Source organism: Brassica oleracea, chromosome C2, assembly GCF_000695525.1.
Source record: "Brassica oleracea var. oleracea cultivar TO1000 chromosome C2, BOL, whole genome shotgun sequence".
Taxonomy (NCBI): domain Eukaryota; kingdom Viridiplantae; phylum Streptophyta; class Magnoliopsida; order Brassicales; family Brassicaceae; genus Brassica; species Brassica oleracea.
The window spans coordinates 45427813-45443165 of record NC_027749.1 but is presented as its reverse complement, the minus strand read 5'-3'; the positions used below and the strand labels follow the sequence as shown (position 1 = coordinate 45443165).

The following is a 15353-nucleotide window of genomic DNA, read 5'->3' as shown; positions in this document are numbered from 1 at the left end:
CTAAATGCTTGTTGAGTTAGTAAGGAGAAGAGAATCTTACATTCCTTCTTCAGAGACTGAAGTCGAATCCAAGTTTGTTGTAAATGTCAGTTTTCTCTTCTTGTTCCATCAGGAGACAGTCCGCGAAATACTTCTCTTCACGTGGCAATTAGTTCGATGCTCAAGCTGAATGTTAAACCAGTTTAAGAGAATCAATAACTCAACAGCAAGAAACAGATAGCTAGAAAAACTTCAAAAGTTAATAATACCTGGTCAACGAAGTTGTTTAACGATTATGTATGTAGCTTCTTGAACCTTTCGATCTCTGCAGGTTAATCACTCAATTACATACAAAGCATCAAAATGTTAATAAGCAGATCGTAGTTTCTAGTCGTAGCTGATGATAATCGCTATCGAATTCTCGATTCAATCTCAGCTGACGATAATTGCTATCGAATCCAATTAGAGAAACCAAAAACTCTGTATATTCCGAGAGTATCGACAAACTTCACCTCGTCGATCTGATCGATGGTGGAGAGAAGGAAACTCATCTGCTCGTCGCTTCTTGCCGCCATGGATCTGATTGAGTCTTCAGAGTGTCGAGAAGCAAACTCATATGCTCGGACCGTCTTTATCGGTTTCAAACCATATCTCCCTTTAATTGATACGCGATTAAATAAAAAAAAAATTCTAAAAAATACGACGGTGTTTTCCACTTCTTGTACGCGATTGAATAAAAAGAAAAAAAAAATCTAAAAAATCAAACAATAGAATTATAAGAATTTTCTTGAGAAGATTGCCGCCAGGTCATAAGAAATCGGTAAACTGACTTCTCTTTTTTACGTACAGGGGATAATTAATATTCAACCATTTCAAATCTTCATCGTTTATTTCGCTCCTTGAAAATGGCCTCCGGTTTAATCGGAAGATTCGTTAGAACCAATCCGTCGCGATTAACCACCGCGGCGAGGCTAATCCCGTCGCGATGCACAGCTTCCTCAACGGATAACGGCGGCAAAGCATCGAACCTGAAGACGTTCCAGATCTACCGATGGAACCCCGACAACCCCAGCAAGCCCGAGCTCCAAGACTACCAGATCGACCTCAAGGACTGTGGCCCGATGGTCCTCGACGCCCTAATCAAGATCAAGAACGAGATGGATCCGTCCCTCACCTTCCGCCGCTCGTGCCGAGAAGGGATCTGCGGCTCGTGCGCGATGAACATCGACGGGTGCAACGGGCTCGCGTGCTTGACGAAGATCGAGGAGGGATCCAAGGAGACGACGATCACTCCCTTGCCGCATATGTTCGTGATCAAGGATCTGGTGGTGGACATGACGAACTTTTATAATCAGTATAAGAGTATCGAGCCGTGGCTGAAGAGGAAGAGTCCGGCGTCTGAGCCTGGGAAGGAGATTTTGCAGAGTAAGAAGGATAGGGCTAAGCTTGATGGGATGTATGAGTGTATTCTCTGTGCGTGTTGTAGCACGTCGTGTCCTAGTTATTGGTGGAACCCTGAGTCTTATCTTGGCCCTGCTGCTTTGCTACATGCTAACAGGTAAAAGATACGAGGTTGATAGTGTTGATGGCTTGTGAATAGTGGATATAGAAGTTGGGTTTTTGATGGGAATAGGTTGCAAATTGTAGGACTTAGGAACCTGCTTTGAGAATTTGAATGGATGGTTGGGAAGATTCATGTATAGTCATTGATTCGGCTTGTGTCTAATTGTAGAAACGGTATGTTCAATGTTTTGGTTTGGGAAGTTGTTTTTTTTATCGAGTCAGTAGATAAAGTTTTGATTTTTCGATGTGTTTGTAACACTATTCGAGTTTTTTTTTTTTTTTTGATGGGTGCATGTTGTAGGACTTAGGAACCTGTTTTCAGAATTTGCATGGATGGTTGGGAAGATTCGTGTATATATATCTTGTTGTTAGCTGTATTGGTTGGACTTTTGTGGAGCTTCACTTCTGTTTTTGTGCTTGAATTGGTGTTTCCAATGTATCTAATTATAGGAACAGTATGTTCAATGTTTTTTTGGTTTTGGGAAGCTGATGTTAATCGAGGCAGTAGATAACGTTTTGACCATTCGATGTGTATTTTAACAAAATACTTGTTTTCAAATGTGCAGGTGGATAAGCGACAGTCGTGATGAGTACACTAAGGAAAGACTTGAGGCTATTGACAACGAGTTCAAGCTTTACCGTTGCCATACAATCTTGAACTGTGCTCGTGCATGTCCAAAGGGTTTGAACCCAGGCAAACAGATCGCGCATATCAAGCAGCTTCAGCGTTGAACTGCTTTTTGAAGTGTTGTGCGGTCACTGAAGCTAATAATCTTCACAGAGTCTTGGATTTTCAATTCATTTTTTGTATTGTTGTTGCCAGATATTAGCACCTGAAAGAAACTCTTTTGGCAAGTCTTCCCAATTAGATGAGCTTTGTGGTTGTATCTTGCTCAAAATCTCTTTTAAGTAATAAAAGTGAAGAAAACTTAAACCTCATCTACTAATCTTTCTCTGTTGTGTTCCACCTGCATTGTTTTTTAGAAATATTCATCTACTTACACATGAACACAACGTGGTAGATTAACATAGCTTAGCCATAGAATTGAACGGCAGGTTGCAACAACGATTGTGAAACATTTTTCTGTGATTGCAACATAGAGAAACAACCTCCGGTTTGCTGAGAAAACAACAGACATCGCTTCGTCCAGCTACAAACTGCTGACGTGTCGGATCAATACCGGACCTGGATCCGTTTTGAACCTCATCAGTTTATCCGATCTTAACGGGAATGGCGACGATTCTGAAAAAGGCGGAGGAGAAGCTAAAGCTGAAGCTGAGGCTGAAACAATGGAGGGAGAGAGAACGGACATAACAGCGATAAAGGAGATGGTGGGTCTCAAAACAATGATGAAAGCATGAGTTTTTATGATGTTGGGGTTATGATGGAACATGTGTTGGATAACGATGAAGAAGATGTTTGGTCTGAAAAAGAAAGTAACGATAATTCCCCTCTCACGTGGATCAGCTTTTTCTTTAGTAGAATGTAACTTGATTATTTTATATAACCCTTTACGTAAAGTTGATACCTTTAGTATTGTGATTATCAAACAAGAGCCAAGTTCAAAGAACAAGATTCAGATCAAATCAAGAAACTGGACTTGTTCTTCATTACATAGTACATGAAACAAAAGAAGCTACTTCCAGTTTTTTTTTTCCTATTGTACTCGAGTCTCTCTTCATAAACTGGTGAAAAAAAAGCATACTCGTTGACATCTACGTAATAACGAAATAGTTTGTGTTTAATCACTAAGTAGTAGCTTGATCGAACGATCTGAGTTTTTGAGAACCCTAAGATCGATCTCTTTTATTCTTCCATTCGCCATGTGCAAGACTTGTGTGTAGTGTCTTTGTTTCCCAAAGAGTTTCTTCAACGTTATTTTCTTTAAGCTTCTTTAGGCTTTCTTTAAGATTCCCTTCTTACAGTTTTGGGCTTGAAACAAAGACAGAGAAACTGCTTCTTCTGTTTCTTTGTCTCCCTCTTTCCCTGCGCGACACGCAACAGATAATATGAGAATCATCTTGATGTGACCATGTGATTTCATTTGAAGAAAGATCTTCTTACCTTCTTCCTGCTATGATTCTGATCTCGAGTTTTAGCACCACCCCTGAAACAGCTGGAGGTAAAACAAAGAACCAACCATAATCAAAAACAGTAACAAAACCAATAATAACAAAGAAGAAAAACACAAAGAGAGAGTCTGACTTACTTGAAGAAACTGAATTTCTTGCGGTGAACTGGTTTCTCTTCAGTCTTCCCTGAGATTTGAGTTATCGGTCTTTCGCTGTATTTTGAAAACAATCAGTAAAGAGTGATATATTTTGCCGACAAAGATTAGTGTTACATAGAGAGAAACAACAAACCTTGTTTTCTCTGGTGTAGTAGCAATCTCTGTCCTTGTATCTATAGGTTTAGGAGGGGGGATTGTTTTCTCCAGAGACAATCTAAACACCGGTCTGTTCTTGGTCATCGATCTCCTAGTTTTCTCCTCTTTCAACAACTCTTCATCTTGCTCCTTGTCATCACACTCATCAACCAAACCATTCTCCATCTCTTCTTCCATTTCATCATCCACAGCACCAGCAAGAACGTCGTCGTTTTGAATACTTTTCCTCTCGGTGGTTGATTCTTCCTCCGGTAACAAACTCAACGGAGGCTGCGTCTCCAAAGCCTGAAGCAAAACCTCAGCAGGCGTTACGGTAGGTTGCTCTTCCGTTGCAGCTTTCTTGGCTTCGGCTATTCTCTTGTAATGAGCTTCGAAGAAGGCTTTCTTCTGAGCGACGGAGCCAGGACGAGAGTACTTCTCTGCTTCTTCTACATACTTCTTGTGCGAAAACGTTGACCACTTGCCCCACTCAAGATTCTCCGTCATGAACTTCCCAAACGAGATTGATTGGCTAAGCGCATGGTTCGTGTGATCCTGCAAAAAAAATAAAAATAAAATAAAACTCAAATCAAAATCACAAAGTTCGAAACTTTTCAGTTGAATCTAATGAAGAAACTAATCGTTTGCTTCCTCTCTCTCTCTAGAATCCAAAGTTGGAAACTTTCAGCTGAAACTATCTGCTACTTTCTCTCTCTAGAATGAAACTTTTCATATTTGGTTTCTTAGAGACTCCATTAACAACAAACCCAGAAGCTTTCGTTGTTCAATATCGATAAAGGTTGAAACTTTCTTGGTGGGTATTCATGAAAAGCTTATAGAACAGAGCCCAGTTTCCGTTGGATATTTTCCGGGAAAATTTCCAAAAAAAAAAAAAAAAACAGAGCTTTTTAAAATAGAAAGGAATCAATAAATCGTAGAAGAAGAAACTAACCTCATGAGAATCGGTGCGGGTTATAGGAGCTGCGAAGGAATATGAATGAGCTAGAACTGCAGATTCACCCATTTTTTAGCTTCAAGATGAACAAACAAAATTAAAGCTTTTATTTTTATTTTTCTGAGGAAAGTGTTTTTGCTTCGTCGTCAATAAAACGTCTCTTGAAATTCAAAATTTGAAAGGGGAGAAATGTTTAATCTCTCTCTCTCTCTCTCTGTATGTATGTCGTTGAAAGGGAACTCAGATTTTCTCTCAAGCTGAGGTGGGGAGAAGATCTCAAGAATATTATTTAGATCTGGGTCCCACCAACAATTTGAAGATAAAATCAAAACATAAATTAATGTTTAAATTTTTGTAAGTTTTTGTTATTTTTTGAGGATAGGAATTGAAAAGGGGGTGTTAAAAAAAAAAAAAAAAAAAAAAAAGGGGTTAGAATTATAAAAACTTGGAAGAAATGATTTTATGATATGTGTGGTCGTTGAAATGAAGTGGTTGAGAATTGAAGCAAAAGGAAAATAAAATGTTTTCTGGCTGACAAATTTTTTTTTTCCTCTTGTCAGAAATTCCAGAAACTTGGTCTTCTTCTTGGCAACCGATTTTCGAGTCCTTTAATATTTGCATATTTTTATTTATTATGAAACTTTTTAATTCTATTTCTGGAATGTTTTTTTACCAACTACAATTTACAAAAATAAAATAAAATGGATTTAAACCCAGGATTTCCCGTTTATATGTAAATTGAACGTTACTTTATGTCTATATGAATGTTTGTACTTTGTAATGTAATGAGAACATGTTATTAGAAAATCTTTAATGTATTTATTTAAAATATTTTTTGCAAGAGACTATTTTCACCATCCAGTTTATTTTCTTTCTCTTTTTCAGTTTGACAGGGAAATATAAGTGCGTTAAGATAGAGTTTATAAGATCTGAAAAATAATAATACGATTTTATGATTTTCAGGGATATTATATAAACATTAATGAGTTGGGAGTGAGCTTGCTCATCTGATCCTCTATATGAATTACTATCTCGTAACAAAACGTATCATTGTACCACTATTTTAAAAACACCTAATATTTACCTACCCTGCATAAAATATAATTTCACCACCATCTAATTTGCGTTTGATATGTTATCACAACTTTTTGGTTAGACTTTATAGCAACACCGTTTGGTAAAAGTTTGGAACAATACAAGAATGGTATTTGTATCGTGGTTATCTACATTTCTTGATAGTATTAAAATGCTTTGGACTAAGCGATTTAAAATGTTGATTTCCAAGAATATTTATTTTACAATAAACCATGTATCTAATCGAGATACAAAGATGAAGAGTCAACAAGTGCTAATAGTAGTTTGACAATGTATTGAAAAGGTAAACAAGTTTGCTAATCAAACAACAACAAAAAAGTGAATGTAAGTAAGCAAATCATATTGCATTTTTTCAGAGGTTTATGAGTTCTATTAGATTCGATGTTACTTCCCCTAAAAACATTTTAATCGTATATAATTTTTTTTTTTTCTAATTGTATATAGTTTCGTTGGATCGTTGGTGGTAAATAAAGTAGATGAAGTAGGAGGTATCAACGTTGGTGTGTACAACCGTTTTAGAATATTTTGTAACACCAAAAAGACAGCTTTAGATTGCAAGTAATCTCTAACATGGTAGTTAGTACGATACATTACGCTTCAACCATCACAGAAAGCAACACTATTCCAGACCGGTTATATAAAGCTGTTTTATTTTGCATTCGTTTTAACGTTTAGCGATTAATGATTACAACTTCCTTTGTTTTTTCAGTTATTAATTTAAGTTTCAATGATTCTACACATTTCAGTCGCTATAAAATAAAGTATTTATGTCTTAATCTATTGAATAATCAATAATTGTCCCAAAAAGCTATAGAATTATTAGTTGGGGCTACACTAAAAAAGATAAATCAAGGGCAGAAGTAGCGAGCGAAGCCCACATTATGTTATCATATCCCCTTGTATATTTAAAACTTTTGGAAATTTAAATTATTTTAAAACAACATAGTATACTTATTCACGAAAAACAAATACGTATTCACATTATTAATTTAAAATATACGTTGACAAATAAAAGTTAATTAATGCAAAAATATACATCTAGCAAATGTCCGATAGCTCAAAATATAAAACGATTTGACAATGAAACTTCTGATATCGAAAGCAAAAAATATATTACGTACAAAGGGCTTGGTGTACACTATTAACATAAATAATTATAGAGAACATTTTTATATGAAAATAATAAGTGAGGAGACTTGAAGATTAAAAAAGATGACTACTATTTTAAAACTTTTAGTGTGTTTGACGTTTTGCAGAATATTCGTGGTTTTATAATCACGTCTAATGAGGGTGATTTTAAATAAGAGCACTCTGAAAGAAAACAAGATTCCATGTTTCTGCACAACATGGATTCTATCACACTTTGAATAAAAGTTGCAAAACACATTGGTAAGAATCATTTCCTTCTCGGAGGAGGTTCACGGCTGAGATGATGCTTTTGAAGAATCTTGATATAGCTTCTCATGAGACCAAGCTTATTGCTCCCAAGCTCATAGAAATAGTCCCATGGGTATATTCCTGTTCTATGCAAGTCATCAAACACTAACCTGAATCCTCAAACAAAAATAAAAAATAAAAGTTCTAAGCAAAACTAAAACAAAAGTTCTCAGCATCTCTGGTGGCTTAAGTTATAATGAATGACCTTGAGAGGGATTTGTTAGTACCTTGCCCCATAGTTTCCCACCGGTTCTGCAGACATGATTCCTACATACCGCCTTCCAGATATCACCTGATTGAAAAAAACAAAAACAAAAATTGATTAGGCCAAAGATGAAATCAGCAAAACTTGATGCCATAGTGTAAAGAGTAGAGCTTAAAGTTTGTCCCACTAGAATCTATGTTGATTAGTCAGACAATTAATAAGGCAAACGAGCAACAGCAAGACTAATTGCTAAGATTCTTAAAGACTGCATTTTTGATAAAAACCGTCCATAAGAAGTGAAAACTAGTAGCCATAACGCAAAGAAAACAACACCAGGACTCATTGCTAGAATCAACATCATTGCAGACTTTTTGACTTTATATTAATGATCAAAGTAGTCAGTTGCCATAGCATCACATACATCATTGCCGACTCATACTTAAAAGACATCATCTTTTTCGAAACAAACCAAGGATCTACCAATTTTCAGCCAATGGCCCAATAGAGCAAGCAAACTAGTAGTCGTAAGGTAGAGAAACAACAATACAACATATTGGCTAGCCGTAGCCTCATCTACATAAACTAAAACTCGGTCTTGAGTTTCAAGTACATGTTGTGACGAGAACAACGGACTAGCTGTCACTAATTTCACTGAATGGTTATACAAAAGCCAAAGAACCAAACCAACTAGACTTGATTTTTGCAAACAATCCATCTAGAACCAAAGTATAAGTTAGGACATGGGAGAAAGAACAACTCGCTAGTGGCTATAATCTTAGCTGGTCCAAGAAACATACAAACAAACAAAACCAGCATCCAATGCTAGTGTAGCCCTCAAAAGGAAGCTGTCACATTATTGCAATAAGCATGCCTAGAAGATGAGCTAAAGACAAGAGTATCAAAGTCTAGAAATCATGTGGCTTGGAAACCATCTTTGATGCATAAAGTTTTCACCTTTTCACCACCGATTGATCTGACTTTTCCATCAGCAGCTGGGCTATGCACTCTCAGAAACTCAGAAGAGAAACTGAACTTGCTGCCATCTGCATACTCTACCTCAACCTTCAAACGGATAATCGATTAATCAGATTCCAATATCGTCGAATGCAGAGTTTTAAAACACACAGCGGAAGCTTACGTTTTTGGGAGATACAATAGAGAATCCTGAGAGTTTTGGAACAGCTACATCACCCTTTCCGTGGATTCTCCGGCTAATCACTCTCGTAATCGACAACATTTTCTTGTTCAGACGACGACTCTTCTCGCTCAGATCATCTCACTCCCCGTTAACGTTCATTATTTGGCCCAATTACAGGCCTTTTGGGCTGAATTGCTTTGATTTTTAATAACGAATAACAAACGACGACGTATAGTGGAACTTAGTGCTGGTTGGGTCCCACTTACTCCACAAACTTTAGTCAAAGATAAAGGTGGCGAGTAGAGTACTACCTAAATAAGCTCACGCCTCACTCGGAAAATCAAAACAATATAAAAAATATTTTCTCTGAAATGGTTAAAGACTTTAAAGTTATAAAAGCTGTAAAGATATAAACATATAATACGCAAGGTATAAGTATTATTATTATTTTATTTTTTTTGGTCAATGTATAAGTATTATATGCAAGGTATAAGTATAACTCGTGAAGCTATAAACATATTTTTTTCCCAATGTGACTTATACGAAAATTATATTAATAAATAAATGATTAATTAGGTGATTTTCCTATTAATTACCGGATGAGAGAAGTTAAAAGGATTCTCAGCAAAAACTCAACGTCAAAGAAAGTGAAGTAAAAAAAACCGTCGGTGAAAGTAAATTCATTTACTCAATAAAGCAGTTAAATTAATAGGATACCAGTAGTTTTAGAGAATTTCTCGTTCCCCCAAGTTCGTGACTTTCATTCATATTCTTCAGGTAAATTTATTTTTTACTTTTTTTTTAATTAAAAGGAAATTTGAAAAGAAAAATAAAGAAATTCTATTCTTCTGCTAATCATCAACCTTTATTCTCGTGGGGGCTTACAAGAAGGAGCAACATAGAACATAGCTTCTTCTCCAATACATAGACGGCCAACGCCGGCGATATCGGCGGCGTAGGAGATGAAAAATCGTAGGAAACTCAGTGGTGTTTGCGGAAGCGACGTCGTTCTAACGTGGAGGACGTTTTTCTGGTTCGTCGTTCTGTTTGTCTTCTCCTTCGTTCTCTTCTCCACCATGTTCGTCTTTAGAGGTATAATTATGATCCGAGTTTTTTATTTTATTTTATTTTTTCAATTCTGTTAATCAGAAACTAAAAATTTAAATTTAGCAGGTAAGTTTCGCCCGGTGGTACGTACGACGATAAACTTCCCAACGGCCAAAGCGGTTCTCCGCCGTGAGTCCGTAACGCTGTCTCCGGCGGTTTCGATTCGCGAAGCGGTGAAGTTACCTGAGCAGACGCTGGTTTTCCTTAAATACCCTCCGTCTCTTCGGTTATATACCAAAGGCGATCTGGTTTGCGTTTTCTCCGGCGGCGGTGACTCGTCGAAGCTACGGAAGGAGTATCCGACGGCGGTTGACAGCGACAAATTTAACGGCCAGATCGTACGGTGCCCTGAAACGCCACGTGGATACAACGTATCGCTTGCGGTGTCGAGATGGACGGCGGATGATCACATTCCCGCTGGGCCCACTCACCAATGGGATTGGCTTGTTTACGACGCCGTGATCGATCACGATAACTCCACGGTGGTTTTCGTCAAGGGTTTAAATCTACGGCCGGGGAGAGTTGCCGACGTGTCGAGATACGAGTGCGTGTACGGCTGGGATTTCGCGAGACATAATCGGTTAATAAGATCAGACGTGATCTCCGCGGCGCAGGAGATTATACGGTGCAGAACTCCGTTAACTGTGTTAGATGGCGGCCCAAAATCAGCCCATGGGCCGGTTAAAGTCTCGGTTAGAATTAAAGGAGGAACCGGAATGCTTCCCTCGATCGCTCAACCGGGTCGGATCATTAACCCGCCGCGACGGAAACCGTTTGAGATGTGCGTCTGTACCATGACGCGAAACGCAGCCGCCGTTTTAAGAGAGTGGGTGATGTACCACGCCGGAATCGGCGTTCAGCGGTGGTTCATCTACGACAACAACAGCGACGACGATATAATCGCAGAGATCAGAGATCTCAAAAGCCGCGGCTACAACATCACGAGACATTTCTGGCCGTGGATCAAGACTCAGGAAGCGGGATTCTCCAATTGCGCGATTCGTGCAAGGAGCGATTGCGATTGGGTCGCGTTCATCGACGTCGACGAGTTCTACTACATCCCTTCCGGTCAAACATTAACCAGCATCATCAGAAACCACACCGTCTCCAATACGATAGGTGAAATTCGAACGCCGTGCCACAGTTTTGGACCGTCCGGTTTGCGTAAACGGCCTCGTGGTGGAGTCACTGAGGGATACACTTGCCGTGTGGTTTTACCGGAGAGACACAAAAGCATACTCCGGCCGGAGGCGATGAACGCGACGCTGATCAACGTGGTGCACCATTTTCATTTGAAAGATACGTTCACGTTTGCTGACGTGGATAAGGATGTTATGGTAATTAACCACTACAAGTATCAGGTTTGGGAGGTTTTTAAAGAGAAGTTTTATAGGAGAGTCGCGACTTACGTGGCGGATTGGCAGAACGATGAGAATGTGGGGTCGAGAGATCGGGCACCCGGTTTGGGAACCCGACCGGTCGAACCACCTGATTGGGCCGAGAGATTCTGTGAGGTTAATGACACTGGGCTTAGAGATCAAGTATGGGAGAGGTTCAAAGACAATAAAACGCAGCGTTTGATATGGGAAGGAGAGGAAGATGAAGATAGAGTTAAAAAGGCCTCGTTGGCCCATACTAGGATAGGTCGACAGATTTAACAAGAGCTGAATAAAACTCAAAATAATTTTCTTTTAGTTCATGTAAGACAGATTTTTTCTCTGTAATTTCTCTGTAAAAATAAGGCAGTTTACAAATAAAATGTAGTAAATACGGAATAGATACGTAAAAGCAGAAAGAAATCAAATGTAAATATCTTAGTTACATAGGCCCATAGGCCCATTAGAAATCAAGATTTAAAAAAATGGAATCCGACCGTTGGAGAGAACTATTATCTTCCTTCCTCTCTCTCTCTGGAGCGTTCTCCGAGGAATCAACAGTAAACACGAGCCCTAGATCTCGAAAATGGTGAGTGAAACACCATCCAAAGCTACTAATCGATCCGTAGATGGATCAAGCGCGGAGATTTTTATCAGCCCGAGATTCAAATCGGCGGCGGCTCTGGCGGGTTGGGACGAAGAGGATCTGATAATCGCTAGCTTCGTGGTGGAAGACACCCCTGAAAGAAGTTCATCTAAGAGAAGGAGACGATCCAATCTGTTGTCTAAAACAAGCCCACCTTCTTCGGGTTCAAGAAGGTAACCAATTTTCTTTAGGGTTTCTTCAGATTAGGATCCTCTGTTTTTATAAAAGTTTCGATTTTTATTTTGAATTCCAGGAGGCAAAGGATTAAGCAGAGTTCTAATCCGTTACCTGTTATTGATCTTGATGAAGTAATTAGACGCGAAGGTACTACCTTTATTGATCTTGTGGTGGAAACATTAGGATCCATGAAATTAGAGATAAAGATTGAATTTTTTTTATTTTTGCTCTGTTTTGGTTTCAGAGGAAAAATCTGCAGAGAAGAAGAAGAGAAAGAACAAGGAGACAAAACCAGAAACAAAAGAAGAGAAGAAGGCAGAGGAGGATGAGAAGATCTTGCCAGAGGAGAAGAACACAACTTCTGTTGTTCTTCCTTGCATTGATAAGCTTCGTGACGAGCTGTCTTGTGCAGTATGATTCTGAATCTTTAGATTTTTTTTTGGGTAATTACTTGATTAGTGTTCTTAAACCTGTTTGCTTTGTGATTCTGCAGATTTGTCTTGAGATTTGCTTTGAACCAAGTACTACAACTTGTGGACACAGGTAGATTTAACTACACAACAAACACCACATGATTGTCTTTGTATGGTGAATTTGGTATTGACTTGTTCAATCTTGTGTCTGTGTAGCTTCTGCAAGAAGTGTTTACGGTCTGCAGCAGATAAGTGTGGAAGGAAATGCCCTAAATGCAGGCAACTTATAGGGTAATCAAACTCTATGAGTTTTTCAGATAGAAAAAGCTTTGAACTTTATATAACAATGGTGTTTAACTATGCAGAAATGGAAAGTATTGCACGGTGAATACGGTTCTTTGGAACACAATCCAGCTTCTGTTCCCTAAAGAAGTCGAAGCACAGCGAGCTTCTGCTTCCGCTAACTTCCTAAGCAAGGAAACGCCGACCCCTAGAGACTCTAATCATAGGCTAAGAAGCAGGAACAGAGAAACTGCGCTTCAAGCTAGGTTGCAGAGAGAGGATATCTCGAGGTTACTTGTGTCTGAAGAGAGAAGCGAGAGGAGGAGGAGAGGGGGGAGTGTGAGGTTGGATCAAGATAGTGATGCAGCGTTCGCGTTGCGGTTACAGCGGCAGGAATTCGCGTCTGCGTTTGGCGTTACGGCGGCTGGGGCAACTTCCTCTTCTTCTTCTTCTTCTTCTTCTTCGTCGGATGTTTCTCTGTCGAGAGCAAGAGCTAACCTACGAGCTATGGCGTCAAGAGCTGCTCGCAGGCAATGATAGATGGTTGCTGATGAATGATGATGATCATTTTATCAATGACATCTTAAAACCAACCACATTGTGTTCCTTTACGTTTTCTTGCAACAACGCATTGTAAAACTTCATTGTTGTCTCTTTTCCGTTTACTTGAAATCTATATTTCTTAGAGAACGTTTTGGCATCTGAAGATCTTGAGAAACGCCTAAAGATAAAAATCATTGTATACAGAGAGGTCATGGGTTCACTACTCATACGCATCATGAAGCTCGAACCAAGGGTGATAGTTTTGCCGAACATGCATTGTTTTTCATCGATATTTTGATGCTATTGTTTTCTCTTCTGCACCTATTTGGTTACTACATGCTTGTGGTCTTGTTGAGGCTGGCTGGGATGATATCAGAGTCATTTTCCGGTTAATGGAAGTAAATTCAGAACAAAAAAAATATAAAAACAAGAAAAAAGTTGGTTTAAAATGCAATTTTATTAATCTAATCTGTTTCAACAATGTACAAAATAATTTGGCTTCACGTTCTTCCTTTCTTAATTTCTTATAGTTTTTTAAACAAAGTTTTGACTTTTGACCCAAAAAAAAAAAAAAAACAAAGTTTTGACTTATATAATTTTTTTCTGGAAAATAAATCATTACTGGCAGACCTGTAGAATGTGTACATAGAATGTCGCCATAATGGCAATACAAATTTTGTCAAATTAAAGTTGGCACTAATCTAAAAGAGTTTGGGTCGTCTGTATTATGTCATTTTCATATAATGTTACAGAATAAAGCAAAAAAATTATCCAATATTTTCAATAATTGGCATATTATTCTATCTCGACTGACAAAACTATCTCGATTAAGCTCCGAGAATATTATAATCATTTTATCCCATAGCATTTTATGAAACGTTTAAATGAATAGACTATGCGCGTATCATATATAACCCCTATATGATTGATTACTATATATTTAAACAATCAATTTTAAAAACACTATAACATGAACGAACTATATCATATTTGTAGAAAAAGAAAAATATTATAACATGTTCTATCTATTCATACCTTGAATTCTTGTGTAAACAATATATATATGACAATTAGATTCATCTATCAAACCAGTTTAACATTAGATTGGATATAATTTAGTGACTATATGTAATGAAAATTTAAAATTGATAATTTTTTTTTCCGAATTATATAAGGATATCCTGGCCTTCACAGAAATGAATCTAGACTAGCCACATGTTAGCAGCCTACGTTTTCAGCTCACATGTCGGTTTCTTGTTTCTGGTGATGCCAAAATGTTAATTCTTTATTAGCCGAGACTCGAATCTTGGCAGCTTTACCGTATTAGGATTTGTTCTCAAATTAATCACCACCAGATCACAAACTTTGGTTATCATAGACTAAAACTATTCGGAATCAAAATTCAAAAGAATTTGTAAGTTCAGAGAGGATCTAGGAGACATGCATGAAAAATGATTTTGATTACCATAATTTCAAAAAAAAAATGTTGATACAAAATAATAAAATAAAATGAAAAATTCATTAAATTTCTCAATTATTAAGATTCTCCATGAGATTTTCTATGAACAAATGATATATTCCTAAGTAGACTACCACACAAGATTTTCTATTTCATAAAAATAATTAAAGAACATTAAGATATAAAAATGATCCAATCAATTTTTAAAGTAATGATGATTAAAAACCTGCGTTAAAGGCGGGTCGAAGTTCAAATTAAAAGTAAAGTTACAAAATTAAGATACTGACAAACATCTACTCTATTACTGAGTTTTGATATCAGTTTATATTCTATTCTTGGTTGATCTTATTCAGTTACAATCATTTTCCCAATTTATCAACTTAATCTTCAAAATAATTTGAGATATACAAAAGAAAAATCATGTTAGAGCTCCGGCAACATGTCATTATTGAAAACAAAACTAATAAGAATAATACTATAAAGAATTTCTAGCTGGAGTTAAAAAATATATTACTTTTAAAAATCTTCACACAAAAGGTTTAAAACTTCTCTATATAAACCAACTTTCCAGAACCTCATATTCACAACAAAAAACACATACGAGTCTTGTCT

The 15353-nt window shown here is 37.5% G+C and overlaps 4 protein-coding genes across 8 annotated transcripts; 2 read left to right on the top strand and 2 right to left on the bottom strand.

Annotated features, from left to right (window-relative positions):
• Positions 1–826: 826 nt before the first annotated feature.
• LOC106324732 (succinate dehydrogenase [ubiquinone] iron-sulfur subunit 1, mitochondrial-like) lies at positions 827–2480 on the top strand. Its single transcript, XM_013762703.1, has 2 exons — positions 827–1537; positions 2109–2480. The coding sequence occupies exons 1-2, from the start codon at positions 885–887 to the stop codon at positions 2272–2274; spliced, it is 819 nt and encodes a 272-aa protein (XP_013618157.1). The 5' UTR covers positions 827–884; the 3' UTR covers positions 2275–2480.
• Positions 2481–3104: 624 nt separating this feature from the next.
• LOC106324713 lies at positions 3105–5116 on the bottom strand. The gene is made up of 5 exons (XM_013762685.1): positions 4861–5116; positions 3907–4463; positions 3753–3827; positions 3608–3659; positions 3105–3529 (listed from the first exon to the last, which is right to left on the bottom strand). The coding sequence occupies exons 1-5, from the start codon at positions 4930–4932 to the stop codon at positions 3449–3451; spliced, it is 837 nt and encodes a 278-aa protein (XP_013618139.1). The 5' UTR covers positions 4933–5116; the 3' UTR covers positions 3105–3448.
• Positions 5117–7161: 2045 nt separating this feature from the next.
• LOC106325183 lies at positions 7162–8879 on the bottom strand. Of its 5 annotated transcripts, none has more exons than XM_013763208.1 (4): positions 8739–8879; positions 8555–8662; positions 7623–7687; positions 7162–7505 (listed from the first exon to the last, which is right to left on the bottom strand). In XM_013763208.1, the coding sequence occupies exons 1-4, from the start codon at positions 8835–8837 to the stop codon at positions 7355–7357; spliced, it is 423 nt and encodes a 140-aa protein (XP_013618662.1). In that variant the 5' UTR covers positions 8838–8879; the 3' UTR covers positions 7162–7354. The 5 variants fall into 5 exon arrangements, with proteins under 5 accessions (XP_013618662.1, XP_013618664.1, XP_013618666.1 ...); XM_013763210.1 differs by having other exon boundaries at positions 7162–7476; XM_013763212.1 differs by having other exon boundaries at positions 7162–7512; positions 7628–7687.
• Positions 8880–9568: 689 nt separating this feature from the next.
• LOC106322632 (UPF0392 protein RCOM_0530710-like) lies at positions 9569–13436 on the top strand. The gene is made up of 8 exons (XM_013760714.1): positions 9569–9830; positions 9912–11455; positions 11799–12040; positions 12121–12191; positions 12289–12455; positions 12538–12587; positions 12674–12748; positions 12823–13436. The coding sequence occupies exons 1-8, from the start codon at positions 9701–9703 to the stop codon at positions 13274–13276; spliced, it is 2733 nt and encodes a 910-aa protein (XP_013616168.1). The 5' UTR covers positions 9569–9700; the 3' UTR covers positions 13277–13436.
• The last annotated feature ends 1917 nt before the right edge of the window (positions 13437–15353 follow it).

Coding starts and splice junctions, on each gene's coding strand:
- LOC106324732 (XM_013762703.1), top strand. CDS start 885: ATGGCCTCCGGTTTAATCGGAAGATTCGTTAGAACCAATCCGTCGCGA. Junction 1,538..2,108: donor GCTTTGCTACATGCTAACAG/GTAAAAGATACG, acceptor TCAAATGTGCAG/GTGGATAAGCGACAGTCGTG.
- LOC106324713 (XM_013762685.1), bottom strand. CDS start 4,932: ATGGGTGAATCTGCAGTTCTAGCTCATTCATATTCCTTCGCAGCTCCT. Junction 3,828..3,906: donor ACTACACCAGAGAAAACAAG/GTTTGTTGTTTC, acceptor TTCAAAATACAG/CGAAAGACCGATAACTCAAA. Junction 3,530..3,607: donor AGAATCATAGCAGGAAGAAG/GTAAGAAGATCT, acceptor CGTGTCGCGCAG/GGAAAGAGGGAGACAAAGAA.
- LOC106325183 (XM_013763208.1), bottom strand. CDS start 8,837: ATGTTGTCGATTACGAGAGTGATTAGCCGGAGAATCCACGGAAAGGGT. Junction 8,663..8,738: donor CTATTGTATCTCCCAAAAAC/GTAAGCTTCCGC, acceptor ATCCGTTTGAAG/GTTGAGGTAGAGTATGCAGA. Junction 7,506..7,622: donor GTGGGAAACTATGGGGCAAG/GTACTAACAAAT, acceptor TTGAGGATTCAG/GTTAGTGTTTGATGACTTGC.
- LOC106322632 (XM_013760714.1), top strand. CDS start 9,701: ATGAAAAATCGTAGGAAACTCAGTGGTGTTTGCGGAAGCGACGTCGTT. Junction 11,456..11,798: donor GAGAGGAAGATGAAGATAGA/GTTAAAAAGGCC, acceptor CACGAGCCCTAG/ATCTCGAAAATGGTGAGTGA. Junction 12,041..12,120: donor CCTTCTTCGGGTTCAAGAAG/GTAACCAATTTT, acceptor TTTGAATTCCAG/GAGGCAAAGGATTAAGCAGA.